Here is a 14,054-nt window from a genome sequence, read left to right as displayed (position 1 = left end):
GAGGGCAATGCAAATGAAAGAGAGAGGTTACATCAAAACATATTTATTTGTGTAATAATATTAAAAGGTGATTTAAAAGGCTTCCAAGAAAACTTCGAAACATTTTTCGCCCGCTGAAAGTTCTCCCCGCTCTCGGAACCAATCAGATTGCAGGATTTGTAGAATACCACCCGCTCACGAACTCAGAAAAAGATAAATGATGTTTTTGCACAACTATAACAATAAACAAGAACAACAACCTTCGGCTTGATGAAAAACCAAGATTCAACACAAACAAGGAACAAAAGGATTTGATGAGTATCACAATTATAACACAAACGTGCGACCAAAATCGAAGATCCAACACAAACAAAGAACAATAGGATTTGAAAAGGATCATTAAATTACTGTAGAGATAATTACTTAGGCACAAGGCACTATAAGAGGTGTTTGGCCTCAGCTGGCTGCTCTATTTCTCATATCTCACAACAAGTTAATTACTCGGCTGCAGGCGAAATTCTGGTCACCAACATTCCAATCTCAATCGCCTTGGCGAAAAGCTAGTGGAAATTTCAAACCCTATCTCTTATACCACATTCTTTCCAGTTCTAGCTTACGGCTTTTATTTTGTCTGCTATTGAAAAGAGCCGACGTTGATGATAAAAAGCATAGTATAGTGACGACAGTGCGGAACAGCCTTTTCATGACGCTTCTGCAGCTGAGAACTATTCCTTCACCTTTCTGACTTTCTCAGCCCCTTTATGTGTCATTCTCCGCTCTACGTTATAAAATGCATTGTTCAATGTCCTCTTTTAATGCATCTTCCTCCATCTATGGTGTACGACCGAAAATCACATTTATCAACTGCGGATTAATAAATGGATTTGTGAATAACCTTTGCATTAATGAACACGATTCAAAAGACTAAGGCAATAGAATAGTAATTTTAAGCGTCGGAGAGTTAGCGTGGGCGAGTTGGTCCGTGGGTGACTCGACTGTAACTGCCACCTGCAGGCTGTGCCTCGTTTCAAATAGGTCGTTCCTCCTCCTGTTTTGTTGAATCCTAGAACGTTCATCTGCATTGTACAAAAGCAAGAAAAGAAATGTCTTAAGGTGCACTTATCATTAATTACTCATTGTCGCAAAAGTGATTTATGAGAGATAAAAATAAAGTTTAAATGAACTTCGTAATAGACCTCGCTCACTGTTGAGTCTCTGCGGCTCAGTGGTATAACATCGGAGCGCGGAGGTTCGACTTCTCATGGGAGCTCAGTTTGTCCCAAGCTCGTGACAAGACGAAAAAAAAAAACATCTTTCTCTGTTTCTTTACCGAGCTCAAAACTTACCATCTCTTTTATTTCTATCTACAAAAAAAATTTCCTCACTTGATTAGAACTTAATTAGAAACCTAGATTAGATTAAGCCTTTTAAAACATTTTAATCAGAACATCCCAAGGCTGACCAAAATCAAAGAAAGATACAATAGATGTGTCTGGCAAACGCTCGAATTTTTCAGAGCAATGGCGACTGACACGACAGAGCTTGAGAAGAATCAGCATCTTAATAGTCTATGCAAAACATGTAGCGTTTGCATTGTTTTTTCCGAACTGGAACTTACCTACTCTAGTCTTGAGTTTTAACAAATTACTCTGTCTAACTTTTTCGAGACGTTCCACTCTTTTTAACTCATCCAAACTCCACCTTTCAGCTCTTGGCTCATCTCCCCTTTCACTTTGTTCCATGCCTCCTGTTCTCGATGCATTGACCTCTCCCGCGGTACTTAGCATCATCTCAGGGGAAACTCCTTTGTCCCTGGTTTGGTTTAGCCCGTTCTCGCCCTCTTTGTCGCGTAATATCAAACGAAAGAATAAATATAACGCTGTTAGTTGCCATCTTTCGAAAAATTATGCGTCATTACGCAAGAACATCAAGAAGATATTTGGGTCACTCATCAATTCCAAGACAGTCATAAACAAGGAATAGAAACGAATCAAACGATCTCGTTGGCACAATTGTTGTGCACTTGAGAACTAACACATTTATCATTTACATCAATGTTTTCTATGTACAAGACAATGACGGCCCCTGTTTTTTTTTAACAGACTGGGTTTTTAAGGTAACTAATTGAGTGCTTTCTATTCTCGACTCAGCTGTTGATGAAAACCGTAATGTTATTTTTTTGTCCAAGTTCAAAACTTATTTAATACAAGATTCTTACAAAGCTTGTGTATTCGGTTTGTAAGTGCAAAGCAAAATTCTGCGAGAAGTACTTATAACATAAGAAATCAAAGTGCTATTTCAAAATAGTGGTTTAAAATTTTGAAGATACAACAGAGTTGGTTACTCACCGGGATTTTTAGTGGGAATAAAGTAAAGAACTCAATTCAAAACAAACCGTGATAGAGACATGTCTGACTGGTTTGTAAATCCCAAGTAAGATTTAATGATTTAAATTGATCACAACAAGGACTTCTACAAGCCTGACATCGAGTTTCTGAATAGGGGAGAAGAAATTCTAGCCCCGATCGCCATGTAGCTTAACTTATTAAACGGTGATCAGCAAAGAAATGGCGCCGATCAAAATTCAAATGTATTGAAACATGAGATAAAGTGCTTCTCAAACAGTGGATTAGTAAAGGTGATTACTCCTATACTTTCCGTTGCCCTAGAACACTGCAAGAGGACTTTATAATTGCCTGAGTCACCTGAGCGCACATTAAAAGCGAGAGGCACTTGAAATGGTTTACGCACCAATATTCATACATTTACTTATTCTTCACAGAGTGTAAAGGAAACATTTCTGTAAATGTTGATCATACCTTTCAACGGGCTGCTGCATGTTTCTAGATGCTCCTCTGACTCGTTGCCTTTTCGTTCGCCTTCTCTTCGTTTTTCCGTTCGGGCAATGTCTATTCCAGAAACGAAGAAAATCAATGATGAGAGAATTTAGATAATGTGAATTAATACTGCAAATGCAAATTGCAGGTTCTCGCAGCAACTAAAAACACCGTGACCACCTTAAGTTGCATCAGAGTAGATTTGAAGACCTCATCAGTAAATACTCTGGATTATATTCAATCGAGATGATTTAAATACCTAACAGCCTGTCTGCGATCCTTTGCTGTTCGATTCGATTAAGAGCGGTCTCAAGACGGCCCACGGTTGCGCGGTGTCCTTCCCTATCCCTCCATAATTTGAGCATAGCACCTGCCTTTTCTTGATCGCTTTTGTCACTCTTGTCTATACTATCAAGTTCGTCCTCAGGAATCCCAAGAAATGCTCCAACGTCTTTCCAGCAGTTTCCTATGATTTTTTTAAAAAGTGTGGCTATCTGTAGAGTAACAGTTGTCTTTCTCACCACGGTTGGCACTAAACAAGAAAAAAAGGAAACAGCTTATAACTGCAACAGAACATGTTTCGACAAATATTTGAGACAAGATTCAAGAATAATTTCAACAAACCTCGACATCATGTAAACCGTGAAAAGATTTGTAAAGAATCTACGTCGATAATCTCCTCGAGAACATAATTAAAAAGCTGAATTAAAGACTTAACTGCTAAACATAATTACCGAAGACAGTTCCATGTTTGCCCTAGCACTTAAGCACTTGTGCAGTTTGGTGTGCTGTAAGAAAGTTAAGTGTTATTTGGTGTAACTTTTGTAGTTCATGTCGTTGCTGTCGTAAGGTGTAGTTGCACTGACCGACACCTCACTATACACCAAACAACACAAACCAAAGCAAAGCATACAAGCTAGACCGATCTACACCAAACTACACAAAAACGTCACCAAACTACATCATTAAACTACACCAGCTACAACAGTTAAACCGAGTACACCAGCTACATTAACTAAACCGAACTACACCAACTAAAACGAAGTATACCAATTCCAGCAAACTACACCAAACTACAACAATCACATCAAATTGTACTGCTGCTACATTAGTTACAAGAAACTACACCAACTAAACAGAACTACACCCATGCCATCAAACTACACCAAACCACACCAACTGCATCCAGCAACACCTAATGGTGGCATACAGCCTTTAAGGTAGGTGCAAAGTTTTAAGGGCACTTACGTAAATTGGTATTTAATGTAAATTGGCCACTGGCGCAAAGAGTTTCTAAGCCGACGTTCCGAGCGTGAGCCCTTCGTCATTTCGCTCCGAGGAATGCACATCATCAACTCAGTTGATACAAGTAAATTATGAATTCGTTTTGCTGGTTTAGCACCGTAATTCTTACCTTTATCGTGGAACTTCCTCATATAGCGCTCATCATTGACGTCTGACATATCTGCAGTTATCTCTCTTGACTGTCAAAAGCCTGTGGGAACAAAATGGCCTGGAAGTTGATTTAGCTTTGTGATATGCATGTATGATTGATATTTCAGTGATGCTCAAGCTCGGAGAGTTTGTCCACTCAGGAAACAAATAAATTTTTGGAATCGCTTGACATTTCTAAAAAAACAGCTGATAATCCCAAAAAGGTTTGAAAGAATCTTTCGGTGGAAAATCTTTGAAAATTTCTGATCGCCGGGCATTTAGTTTATTTGAGACTGTGCCCGGCTGCCGGCTTTCTAGTCACAGCGTAATTTTTATCAGATGAAGACTGAAGTCCTTTAATAAGTCGCAAATATGAAGACTCCAGACAAATTATACAGTTTCTAAATACCATAAAAATTTGGAGCAACCTCCTCGATCGTTATATTGACGATATTACCTGGTTGTGTTTTAACAATCGAAAGACGGAACACATAACGCCGGATGAAAGTCTTCTGTCACTAGTTAGGTTTTTCGTTGTGGGTGTGACGTAAAAAAACGATGATAAAAACGAATACCGTAACTAATGTAACAAAGGCGTCTTTGTCGAGTGATGTATACAGAGTATACTTTGCTTTTGATTGGTTCTAATGCCGATTAAAAGGTCCTTAACCCTTTAACTCCCAAGATCTCATTGATAAGTCTCCTCTCTGTCTGCCATACAATTCTTCTGATGTTAGTTCAGAGAATTTCGTATTGGAACAACTAATAATCCCAGAATTGATATTTCACTTTACCCTCGTCACCTACCGACTTGATATTGTATTTATACTGTAAGGAGAAATTCTGTCTTGGTCACTTGTGGGAGTGAGAGGGTTAAATCAAGCCAAGTGAATATTGATGCAGAAATTTTTTGGCTCGATCACACACATTAGAGTGATTCTCCGTTACAACGAACGCTTTAGAGAAAAAATTATATATATAGATATATATATATATATATATATATATATATATATATATATATATATATATATACAAATCTCTCAGACCGAGAGGAACACGGAAGCTATGGCTTGTTTTTAGCCGGATATGACTTGAGTGTAAGTGAAAACAGCCCTGCCATGAGCACCAGCAGTAAACAGAAAGGAGCAATTTCTACCAGAGAGATTAGCTGGATGCCTAAAACTGACTAAGGCTACAAATAAATTTAAGGTATCACCAGAATAGGCACAAGTACATACTAACTTCTCTTCTTTCTTTGGGTGTTGGATAAAGCACATTTCTAAACAAATTTCGATAACAAATGAACCGCAACATCGTGAATGCATCAGACACAATTAAGAGAGTGTCTCTGTAAGAGCGGTCCGGTCGATTTTGCTTGAGACACGGATTTCGGTCGTTTCTCGTGTGTTGTAAGACATTCATGTACCTATACTAAAACCACAATCAGTTTGATCGGATCTCTTTATTTTTCAGAGTTTTACGGAAATTAAATTTCACTCGAGCGAAGGCTTGTCGTGACACTTTTCAAGACTGCTTGATTCATATCGGTTACGCTTCATGTTGACAAGTCCCTCAAAATGGCGGCCAAACTTGGAGATTGCCGAAAATTAGGTAAGTTCACGGAGTTATGAAGTTCTCGTAAAGGTCGGGCCGCAAAGTTTTTTTCTGTAGTTATCTTTTCTATGGCACCTTCTTCCTAGCTATGTTAGTTGGATCAGTTAAGAACGCCTCACTTTTTCAAAAATTTACCTTGAATTTGATCGGTTTTGGCGTGTTTGATTTAGGCGAACCGATAAGGTGTCATTCAAGTCTTCCTGTTTCTTTGATTGACACGTGATGTTTACGAAAGTCGCCTCGATAGATAAGATAGAGTTTATGTACATGGCTGTGGTATTTGTTTTTTGCTGAGTTCCGTAGTTTTTTGTAAATTGTCCTCCAAAGTTGTATGAAATTAAAGTCTTGAAAAGTGTCACGACAAGCAGTCGTGTAGTTGTTCACGAACAGCTTCGAAGGTAAGTATCTCGACATGTTCGAAGTAAGGTAGTCAGGAAGTCACGTTTGATATCAACATGTTTTTTTACGGGTATTTTTCAAAATTATTAAATGAACAGTTTAAAAATGCTGCATTTACTGAAGATGAACTGTCTTTCGAAGGATGTGCTTACACAGTTGCTGAGCATTGAAATCCACCGAGGAATAATACAGCTGGAGGTCAATCATCGACTGCTATATATCGCGCAATCGAGTCCACAATCCTTTTTTTAAGCACTTTTCACCAATAGTTTAATAGCAACTTCCTTGTTCATCCAGAGATTTGAGGTATATAAAGGTAGCATCGGGATGCGATAATGGAAGACGATATAGGTTAGACTTAAAAAATATTTCACATTGTTGAGAAATAATCTGTTGATCTGATTAAAATCTATTGGTTTAATCCTTCTAACCAGACTTCTCTGATCATGTGCAAATCTGCACTACTTCAAACAGTTATGCTGTTCTCAGATATTATTGTAAGGAAAACAAGATGGCAGTATTCTGTTGTTTTGTCAACTTTCAGAATTATCTTATTTGGTGTAGGATAACATGATAGCCTAAACATCCCAAACAGGAAAATTCATGGAAAGGTCCAAAGTTGAAAATTACACTCCTCCCTCCCCCCGTAGTATACAGAGTGTACTTAAGCTGTATTTATGTTTGAATCGCAAACATGTTCAAAAATAGGAAGTTTGGAACGTCATCTAAGCGATCAAAGAGGGGCACCATAAAACTATTATAAAGCCTTATGGGGAAATCAAGTAATTTGTATCGTGACGCAACCAAAATCGTTCGACCTCCCCCTCCCCCGGCGATAAATAATGGCCGGTCCCGAAACCCTAAGCGTCTGTTTATTAGTATCAACTTCATCTCGACGATCAGCCAAGTGATCATGTCCAAAGTATATTGTGAATGTAGAAAGCAAAGAGAAATATTACTCAGCAAGTCGAATGTAACAAACAAACGTGACTTATAACGTTTGATGCTTCCGTGCACTTTAAGCTTACTCAAAGAAGGTATATTCGAGCAGCATAAGATATTCCGTCTCAGATTCTAAGCAAAGGGATTTCTGACCATTCACTGCATCAGCTTGATGCAATTTGCAAATGGACTGTCGGGGATCTAACGAGCAGATGCTGACGATAGCACAAATGGAACAAATGTCGGTTTTCCTTAGTCACGTTTTCTGGCCTCAGCAATAGGGGAAACTAGCTGTCGTTCGTGACGAGACTAACAAGGAACCCTCGCTTCCTCATTCCCAGTTGCTCAGAATTAAGAGACATGAAAAAATGCAGCTTTTACGTGATAGAGAACAAACGATCGCTCACCATGGGTGTTTATTTTGTAAATTTACTCTCCGTTAACCAAAATTCAATCTTTTGGCTTTTCATGGTTTGGTATTTGTCAGACCAGTTTAAAAATTGTATTATTTGTGAATGGCAGCTTAGATTTTGTTATTGTTTACAGTTGACCGAGCCTCGATTCCAAATAATTCTGCCAGACATTATTAGTACTTTTAGTTTGGTTTTGTGGGGATAACTTATTTTAAATCATTCTCACTGAAAACGAATGATGCGGAATTGAGTAAGGGTTTGAAGGTAAAAGCGCCAAAGGGTATTTATGAAAGCATGAAGCGAGATATAATTCGTCGCACAATACTATTTATGTCTTTAGTGAAAGTTGTCGTTTAGAAACTTTCCATTGATAAACGAATGAGAAAAATCTCGAATAAACTTGGTCTTGCTTTAAAAGTGATGAGGGCGTAGAGTGTCTTGTAATCCAAGTGGGGCATGTTCGCGTGTTATAACTTTTAATATCAACCTCATAAATTAAACATCGTTTATACTGCTGCTCAGATAATTTGGCAATGATTTATAGTGACAACCCTTTAAAGTTGAACCTGGTCGAGTCTGGGTAATGCATATTTCTATATATTACTTAAGCATCTGATCAATTTCAAGTTTTAAAAAAGTTTAAAAATTGCCGTACAGGTTTTTTCGTTTTTGTTTTTGTTTTTCTCAATAAAACTGTGACTTGATTTCAGCAATGGTGAACAAGTCTTGACGTTAAGAGACTAGAGTCTCTTCTACAGGACAAATTTTCAGCTTTTACTTATATTAGCCAAGCTTACTTAATTTACTTACTTTACTTTTACTTTACTTATATTAGCCATTTAGCCAAGCCTAAAAGCGGAGCTCTTATTAGTTTATTTTCCAGCCCTACGTTACACTGAATAAAAACTGTAATAAAACTATCTACTGGCACGTCTTTGTATTATATTTCAACCCAACCATTTCCTCAACAAATAAACACTATTACAAAGTAATTAGTCAGGGAAATGGAAAACTTGTGGCATATACACCATGTTTGAAATGCCATGACCATAGTAAGCTAAGAGGGTTGAGGAGGATGTATGTGGGAATAGGCCCTCTTGTCTGTATCAATAATTTGCTAATCACTCCTGTTGGCAATGTTTTGATGAGGTTGGGCTAGCAAGGCAAAGGAACTGAGGATTTAAGTAGGCAGTGACTTTTTTTCAAATCTGGAAACTATCATCACAAAAGCCATAATTGTTCCCGGTAACTCATTCTTATTCTGATAAACTAGTTTTGAGAAGGATACAATATTTTATAACAAAAACTCAATGCACAGGTTGTGCAAAAACCTTTACTTTGACCATACTTTTATAGCCAATACCAGTCCCTTCAAATGGTAAAATGTTAGGAGGTTCAGAGAAAAAATAATCTGCCATACATCTGCAAGATTTGATGTAATTATTTTAATCACAAGAATATTAACTGATACCAGGGGATTTAATAATATTAAAAAAAGAATAACATTTGGTTGAAAAATTCTGTGCTATTCTGTGCATTTTTGTTCACTTCTTGTACATGCTGAGGGTTACTCTTTTTACTTTTGGCAAATGCCTGCCTATTCAGTTCTCTGATATGATCAAGATTTGATTCTTTGCGTTTGTTAAATGTCTGCCTTTGAGATTCTCTTTTTTCAATGTTTTTTAATCTTTTTGCGTGCAGAGCTCTGTTTTGCTTATTTCTGAACTTATTATTTCTTCTCCTTCTTGTCATGTATTTTTCCATATAAGCTTTCCTTTTCTGTTCATTGGTTGACCATCAGATAAGTCCTCTGACTGCGTTTCATTCTGCTTGGCCACGAGAGTGTTTTGGTTGGATATTATGGACTGATCAGTTGTGCTACTGATGTTTGTTTCACCTTATGTTTCATTCATACTTTTGCTGATATCAGTGCTCATAAGTTCCCCCATTAGTTCGATCAAAGTTTCGCTCTAAGATTCACTCGTAAAAGGTTCCCTATTTATAAACCCCCTGTGAGCTTGGAGGATCGACGAGCAAACGTTTCGAGGGGTCAAAGACTCTTCGCATTCAGCGTCTACAATCGTAGTCACATCTTTTTCTTGCGAACAGCTTTGTCTCGCCTACACATGCGCTGACTGCGTCGAGTATTAATCAAAACTTCCTCGAAGAAAAGTCGAATTCCATTTCAACGTCGCGGCATTTACTTCAGTATTATTTCGAAATATCGATATCAGCTGGTCTGCCGTTGACATATCGAGTTGTTTAAAGGGTTACTGACACCAAATTTTTCTCCTTTTTTTTGTCCCAATACATTCCTCTTAGGTTAAAGAATCCAAAATGAGCAAATTAACGATATATTGTGCAGAATTAAATTTTCTACAAATTTTTTTTCACGCCTAATCGACGGCCACTTTGAAAACGGTTCGATTCAGGTCACGTGATGTGATACGTCACACGTGTGAAAGGCAGTGAAAAGTGTCATGTCAAGACCTTAGACTAACAAATTCGTCTCGGCTGTTCAGCTGCAGCCGAAATTTACGAGCGGAAAAAAAGTAAGATTTGTTCGATTCTGATATAGGTCACCATTTAGAGACTACGAAATACGAAGTGAGAAATAAAATAACGAAGGTTGAATAATCGAAACGCGACGGATCGCATGTCTGTATTCAGAGCCACAGATAATTTGCACGTTATTCCAAACAGCTGTAAAAATATATATGTTCCCACAATTTTTCCTCTTAACTATTATCGAATTCTATACTTAAAGAAATGTTTTTTAATTCCAAGCCGAAAACTATTTGTCTTTAGATTTTGTCTGGAGTGTATCACTGTGACCTCAGGCCCATCGGTTCAGGAGTGAGCGTGACTAAACGCAAAGTATTGTCACGTATTATGGGAGGTCGTCATCTGGTTTCGTGAACAAAAGTCCTCTTCCACGGTCCGGAAATGGGCAAGATTTATCCTTTTAAGAAAATTTTTAATGAGACTAGTAGGCAACACAAAAGATGACTTCCTACTTTTGTAACTTTTTGTTTATTTCTCTCGATGCGTTTCGTCTCTAACTGAAAGTTTTTCACGAATGATTACAACTAACATTGAGCAGCATGTATAGCACATTCGTGTGCCTAAGTTTAATTAACTTCCAATGGAAGTGTATAACAACAGAACCATGCTGTAAATGGATGTCACAAGAATCGCCTTGTTATGAGCGCCATGCTCAAGCGTTGTTTCTCATTTGCAACCGGAAACATGATGAAATCAATCCTGTCCGAAAGGTTACTCGTTTCAAAAATGTACCAATGTCAGCTGAGTGAACAGTAGATTACTCGCGCACGTTTATCGTAAATAAAACAAGCCTAAAGTCTGAAAGAGGAAACCATTAAAGCACAAGTCATATGACTATCTTGTACCCACCGTTTAAAACGCAGTGCTTTGGTAAAAAAAGAAGGAATCGAGTCCGCGACAAACTCGTACTACGGAAATAACAAGCAGGTAATGTTTCTCAAATTATGATTGCTTTCACCAAAAAGAACAGTTATCAGCTTTGTAACTGTCACAAACGTGCGAGATAACTCAAACTTTAGGCTACTTTACTTTATTTACAATTCTACATGTACGAATGCTATTTTTTGCTACATCACGTTTTAAAGTAAAAGCCGAGGAATCTTAAATCGTTCGTAAAATACAACACAGGAAAACTTAAAACCGATTCAATTGCGTGTGAACGTGTATAATCCAGCCAATTCACCTCCACAAGCGTGTATGTTTATATTTTCAGTCAGTGAAACCTTAGCTTCGGAAGGTACGTGCGTGTAGCATAAAAACACTTCGCTCCCGGCTCCCATGGTATTCAAGAGTCTGTACATTTGGTTTTCTTTACTTGATCGCTCCTACGTTTAAGAAGCGACTGATTTTCAGATACTTTATTTATAATCGTAAATGCACTCACCATTCTCGCTTTCTTGATTGAGGCGGCCGCGGTGCACGGGCTATGGATCCTCCTCTGACTCTCGCGCTCTATTTCAGATTACGTTCGTCCTGGCGGTTCAAATTGCCAGGGCCTGATTTTACCAACAGATTTATAAACTCTTCCATTATGTTCGCCTTCCATCGAAGCCTCAAAATCCGAATAATCAGACCCCGTAATAGAACTGCTTTCACTCGAAGTACTATTCGCCTTATTTACTTTGCTTAATGTACACACGTGTGACGTGTCAAGTCACATGATCAAAATCGAAGCGTTTATGGCGGATGACTCACGAAGCTGCATCTTGGACAGTTTTCCCGGCGAAAAAAGGCACAAAGAGGCATTCAAAGCACCTTGTATCTGTTTCAATGTGTTAGCCGAGGCATATAGACGGTATTCCGAAAAAAGTGACCTGTTAGCTGTCAGTTACCCTTTAAATCTGAGTGAGTGACAAATTTGCATATTCGGACCCCTAACAATAGTCGTTTCTACGCTTCGCGTATCTACGACCAAAAAACGGGTGAGTCAAAGGAAGCGAATACACCCTCAGATAAGAAAAAGTAGTAAAGAACCTTTCATTTAAATTGTGTCGGATGTCTTCTAACAACACCCTTAAAGGTACGTATCTCGACAAGCAGAGGTTAAAATCTCTATCATATAAACAAGTTTTTCCAAAGTTATTCGGTGGACAATTAAAATGTAATGTACTTACTTTCGAACGATTGTCTTTCAAAAATGTGTTTTCAGTTTTTGATGACTAACATATCCTCTGTACCCTCCAATACTCAAAGGCCATTGGGCAATATTGACTGCATTATAACGCGCAATCCAGCCCGGCTACTGGCGAGTCCCCGTCTAACCAGTACAACATAATTGATTGTTTTTTTAGTCACGTCCAATTTTTCCTGCTTAGCTACTTCCCCCTTTCTTCAAAAATAGACGAATAAAGGTTTCGGGAAGTCGTTCATACCTTCACGTGCCAGTAATTCATCTCAGATGGCTAGTGGAACAATGTAATTTTGTATGCTTCTCAAGAAAATTGAATCAGAAAATCTAAAAACGCTGCATGACATTTGCAGATTAAAAGAAGAAAAGCTCATAGAATACTAATTACTGTAAAATATATGGTAAGTTCTTCCATCGTTATATTGACATGATTACATGGTTATGTTTTTATAAATCGAAATACGGAAACTTGAACGTGAACTTATTTTGAAGGCTGATCGGATCTCTTTATTTTTCAGGGTTTTACGGAAATTAAATTTCACTCGAGCGAAGGCTTGTCGTGACACTTTTCAAGACTTTAAATTGAGATAACTTTGGAGGACAATTTACAAAAAACTACGGAACTCAGCAAAAAATAAATACCACAACCATGTATATTAACTCTATCTTATCTATCGAGGTGACTTTCGTGAACATCACGTTTCAATCAAGCAAACAGGAAGACTTGAATGACACCTTATCGGTTCGCTTAAGTCACACGTGCCAAAACCGATCAAATTCAAAGTAAATTTTTGAAAAAGTGAAGCGTTCTTAACTGACCCAACTAACATAGCTAGGAAGTAGGTGCCATAGAAAAGGTAACTTCAGAAAAAAACTTTGCGGCCCGACCTTTACGAAAACTTTATAACTCCGCGAACTTACCTAATTTTCGGCAATCTCCAAGTTTGGCCGCCATTTTAAGGGACTTGTCAACATGAAGCGTGGCAGATATAAATCAAGCAGGTAGATCTAAAACCGTCAGAAATACATACAAAAGTAATTCAAATGAACTTTACTTCAATTCAAGCCGAAAAATTTGAAATCGTTCGTTAAACTTACTATTCCTACATCCCCATGCGACCATTTATTCCAACAATTCAAACACTACAACTAGTGTTCGAATTCCTCTCGTCGATTCCACCGTAAGAAATAACCTGTGCCACCCAAGCTTCGACTCGAATGTGAAGTACGAATCAAATAAAACAACTGCTTCATCTTCGAGGCAATATCACGCTGGTATTTTGATTTTCTGATCGCCAAGAACGGTGATCAGGAAGCGATCGCCATGTTTACCTCATAAACGTGACCGTTGACCAGCCGCTGAGTGAAAACAGTATAGCGCGGGGTCGGGTGGGTGGCGGGCCTATCGTCATAAGATATTCGAATACATGCTTAAAAAGCTTTAGGACTCCCAGTCTAGACAGTGAAGGCATGCTTCGTGGTACAGACAACTTTTATTTTATCCCCCTAATCTGCAATGGAATAGAATATTCCTCTACCATCGCAAAACTACTTCTGGAAAGCTTACTTCTTCCTCAACCCTGATACGACCACTCACTCCAAAGACACGTACGGCTTCAAGTCTACCAAGAACCCCCCTCCGATCGACGAGTTAAAGGAATTTGAACACTACATGTTAAAAATAATACAATAGACGAAATTCAAACAAGTAAACAATCCTTTTCTCAACAAACTCAAAGA

General features: G+C 38.2%; 1 protein-coding gene across 3 annotated transcripts; it reads right to left on the bottom strand.

The window, feature by feature from the left end:
• Window positions 1-27: 27 nt before the first annotated feature.
• On the bottom strand, window positions 28-13,661 carry LOC149040473 (uncharacterized). Of its 3 annotated transcripts, XM_089181434.1 has the most exons (7): window positions 13,413-13,661; window positions 13,236-13,322; window positions 4,231-4,311; window positions 3,076-3,348; window positions 2,799-2,888; window positions 1,598-1,819; window positions 28-1,055 (listed from the first exon to the last, which is right to left on the bottom strand). In XM_089181434.1, exons 3-7 carry the CDS (start codon window positions 4,277-4,279, stop codon window positions 904-906), a joined length of 786 nt encoding a protein of 261 aa, XP_089037560.1. In that variant the 5' UTR covers window positions 4,280-4,311; window positions 13,236-13,322; window positions 13,413-13,661; the 3' UTR covers window positions 28-903. The 3 variants fall into 3 exon arrangements, with proteins under 3 accessions (XP_089037560.1, XP_089037558.1, XP_089037559.1); XM_089181432.1 differs by lacking the exons at window positions 13,236-13,322; window positions 13,413-13,661 and adding an exon at window positions 12,301-12,501; XM_089181433.1 differs by lacking the exons at window positions 13,236-13,322; window positions 13,413-13,661 and adding an exon at window positions 11,571-11,837.
• Window positions 13,662-14,054: the final 393 nt, after the last annotated feature.

Source organism: Pocillopora damicornis, chromosome 9, assembly GCF_964200805.1.
Source record: "Pocillopora damicornis chromosome 9, jaPocDami1.2, whole genome shotgun sequence".
In the NCBI taxonomy this organism is placed as follows: Eukaryota; Metazoa; Cnidaria; class Anthozoa; order Scleractinia; family Pocilloporidae; genus Pocillopora; species Pocillopora damicornis.
Note: the sequence above shows the minus strand (reverse complement) of the source record. Positions and strands in the feature narration are given on the sequence as shown.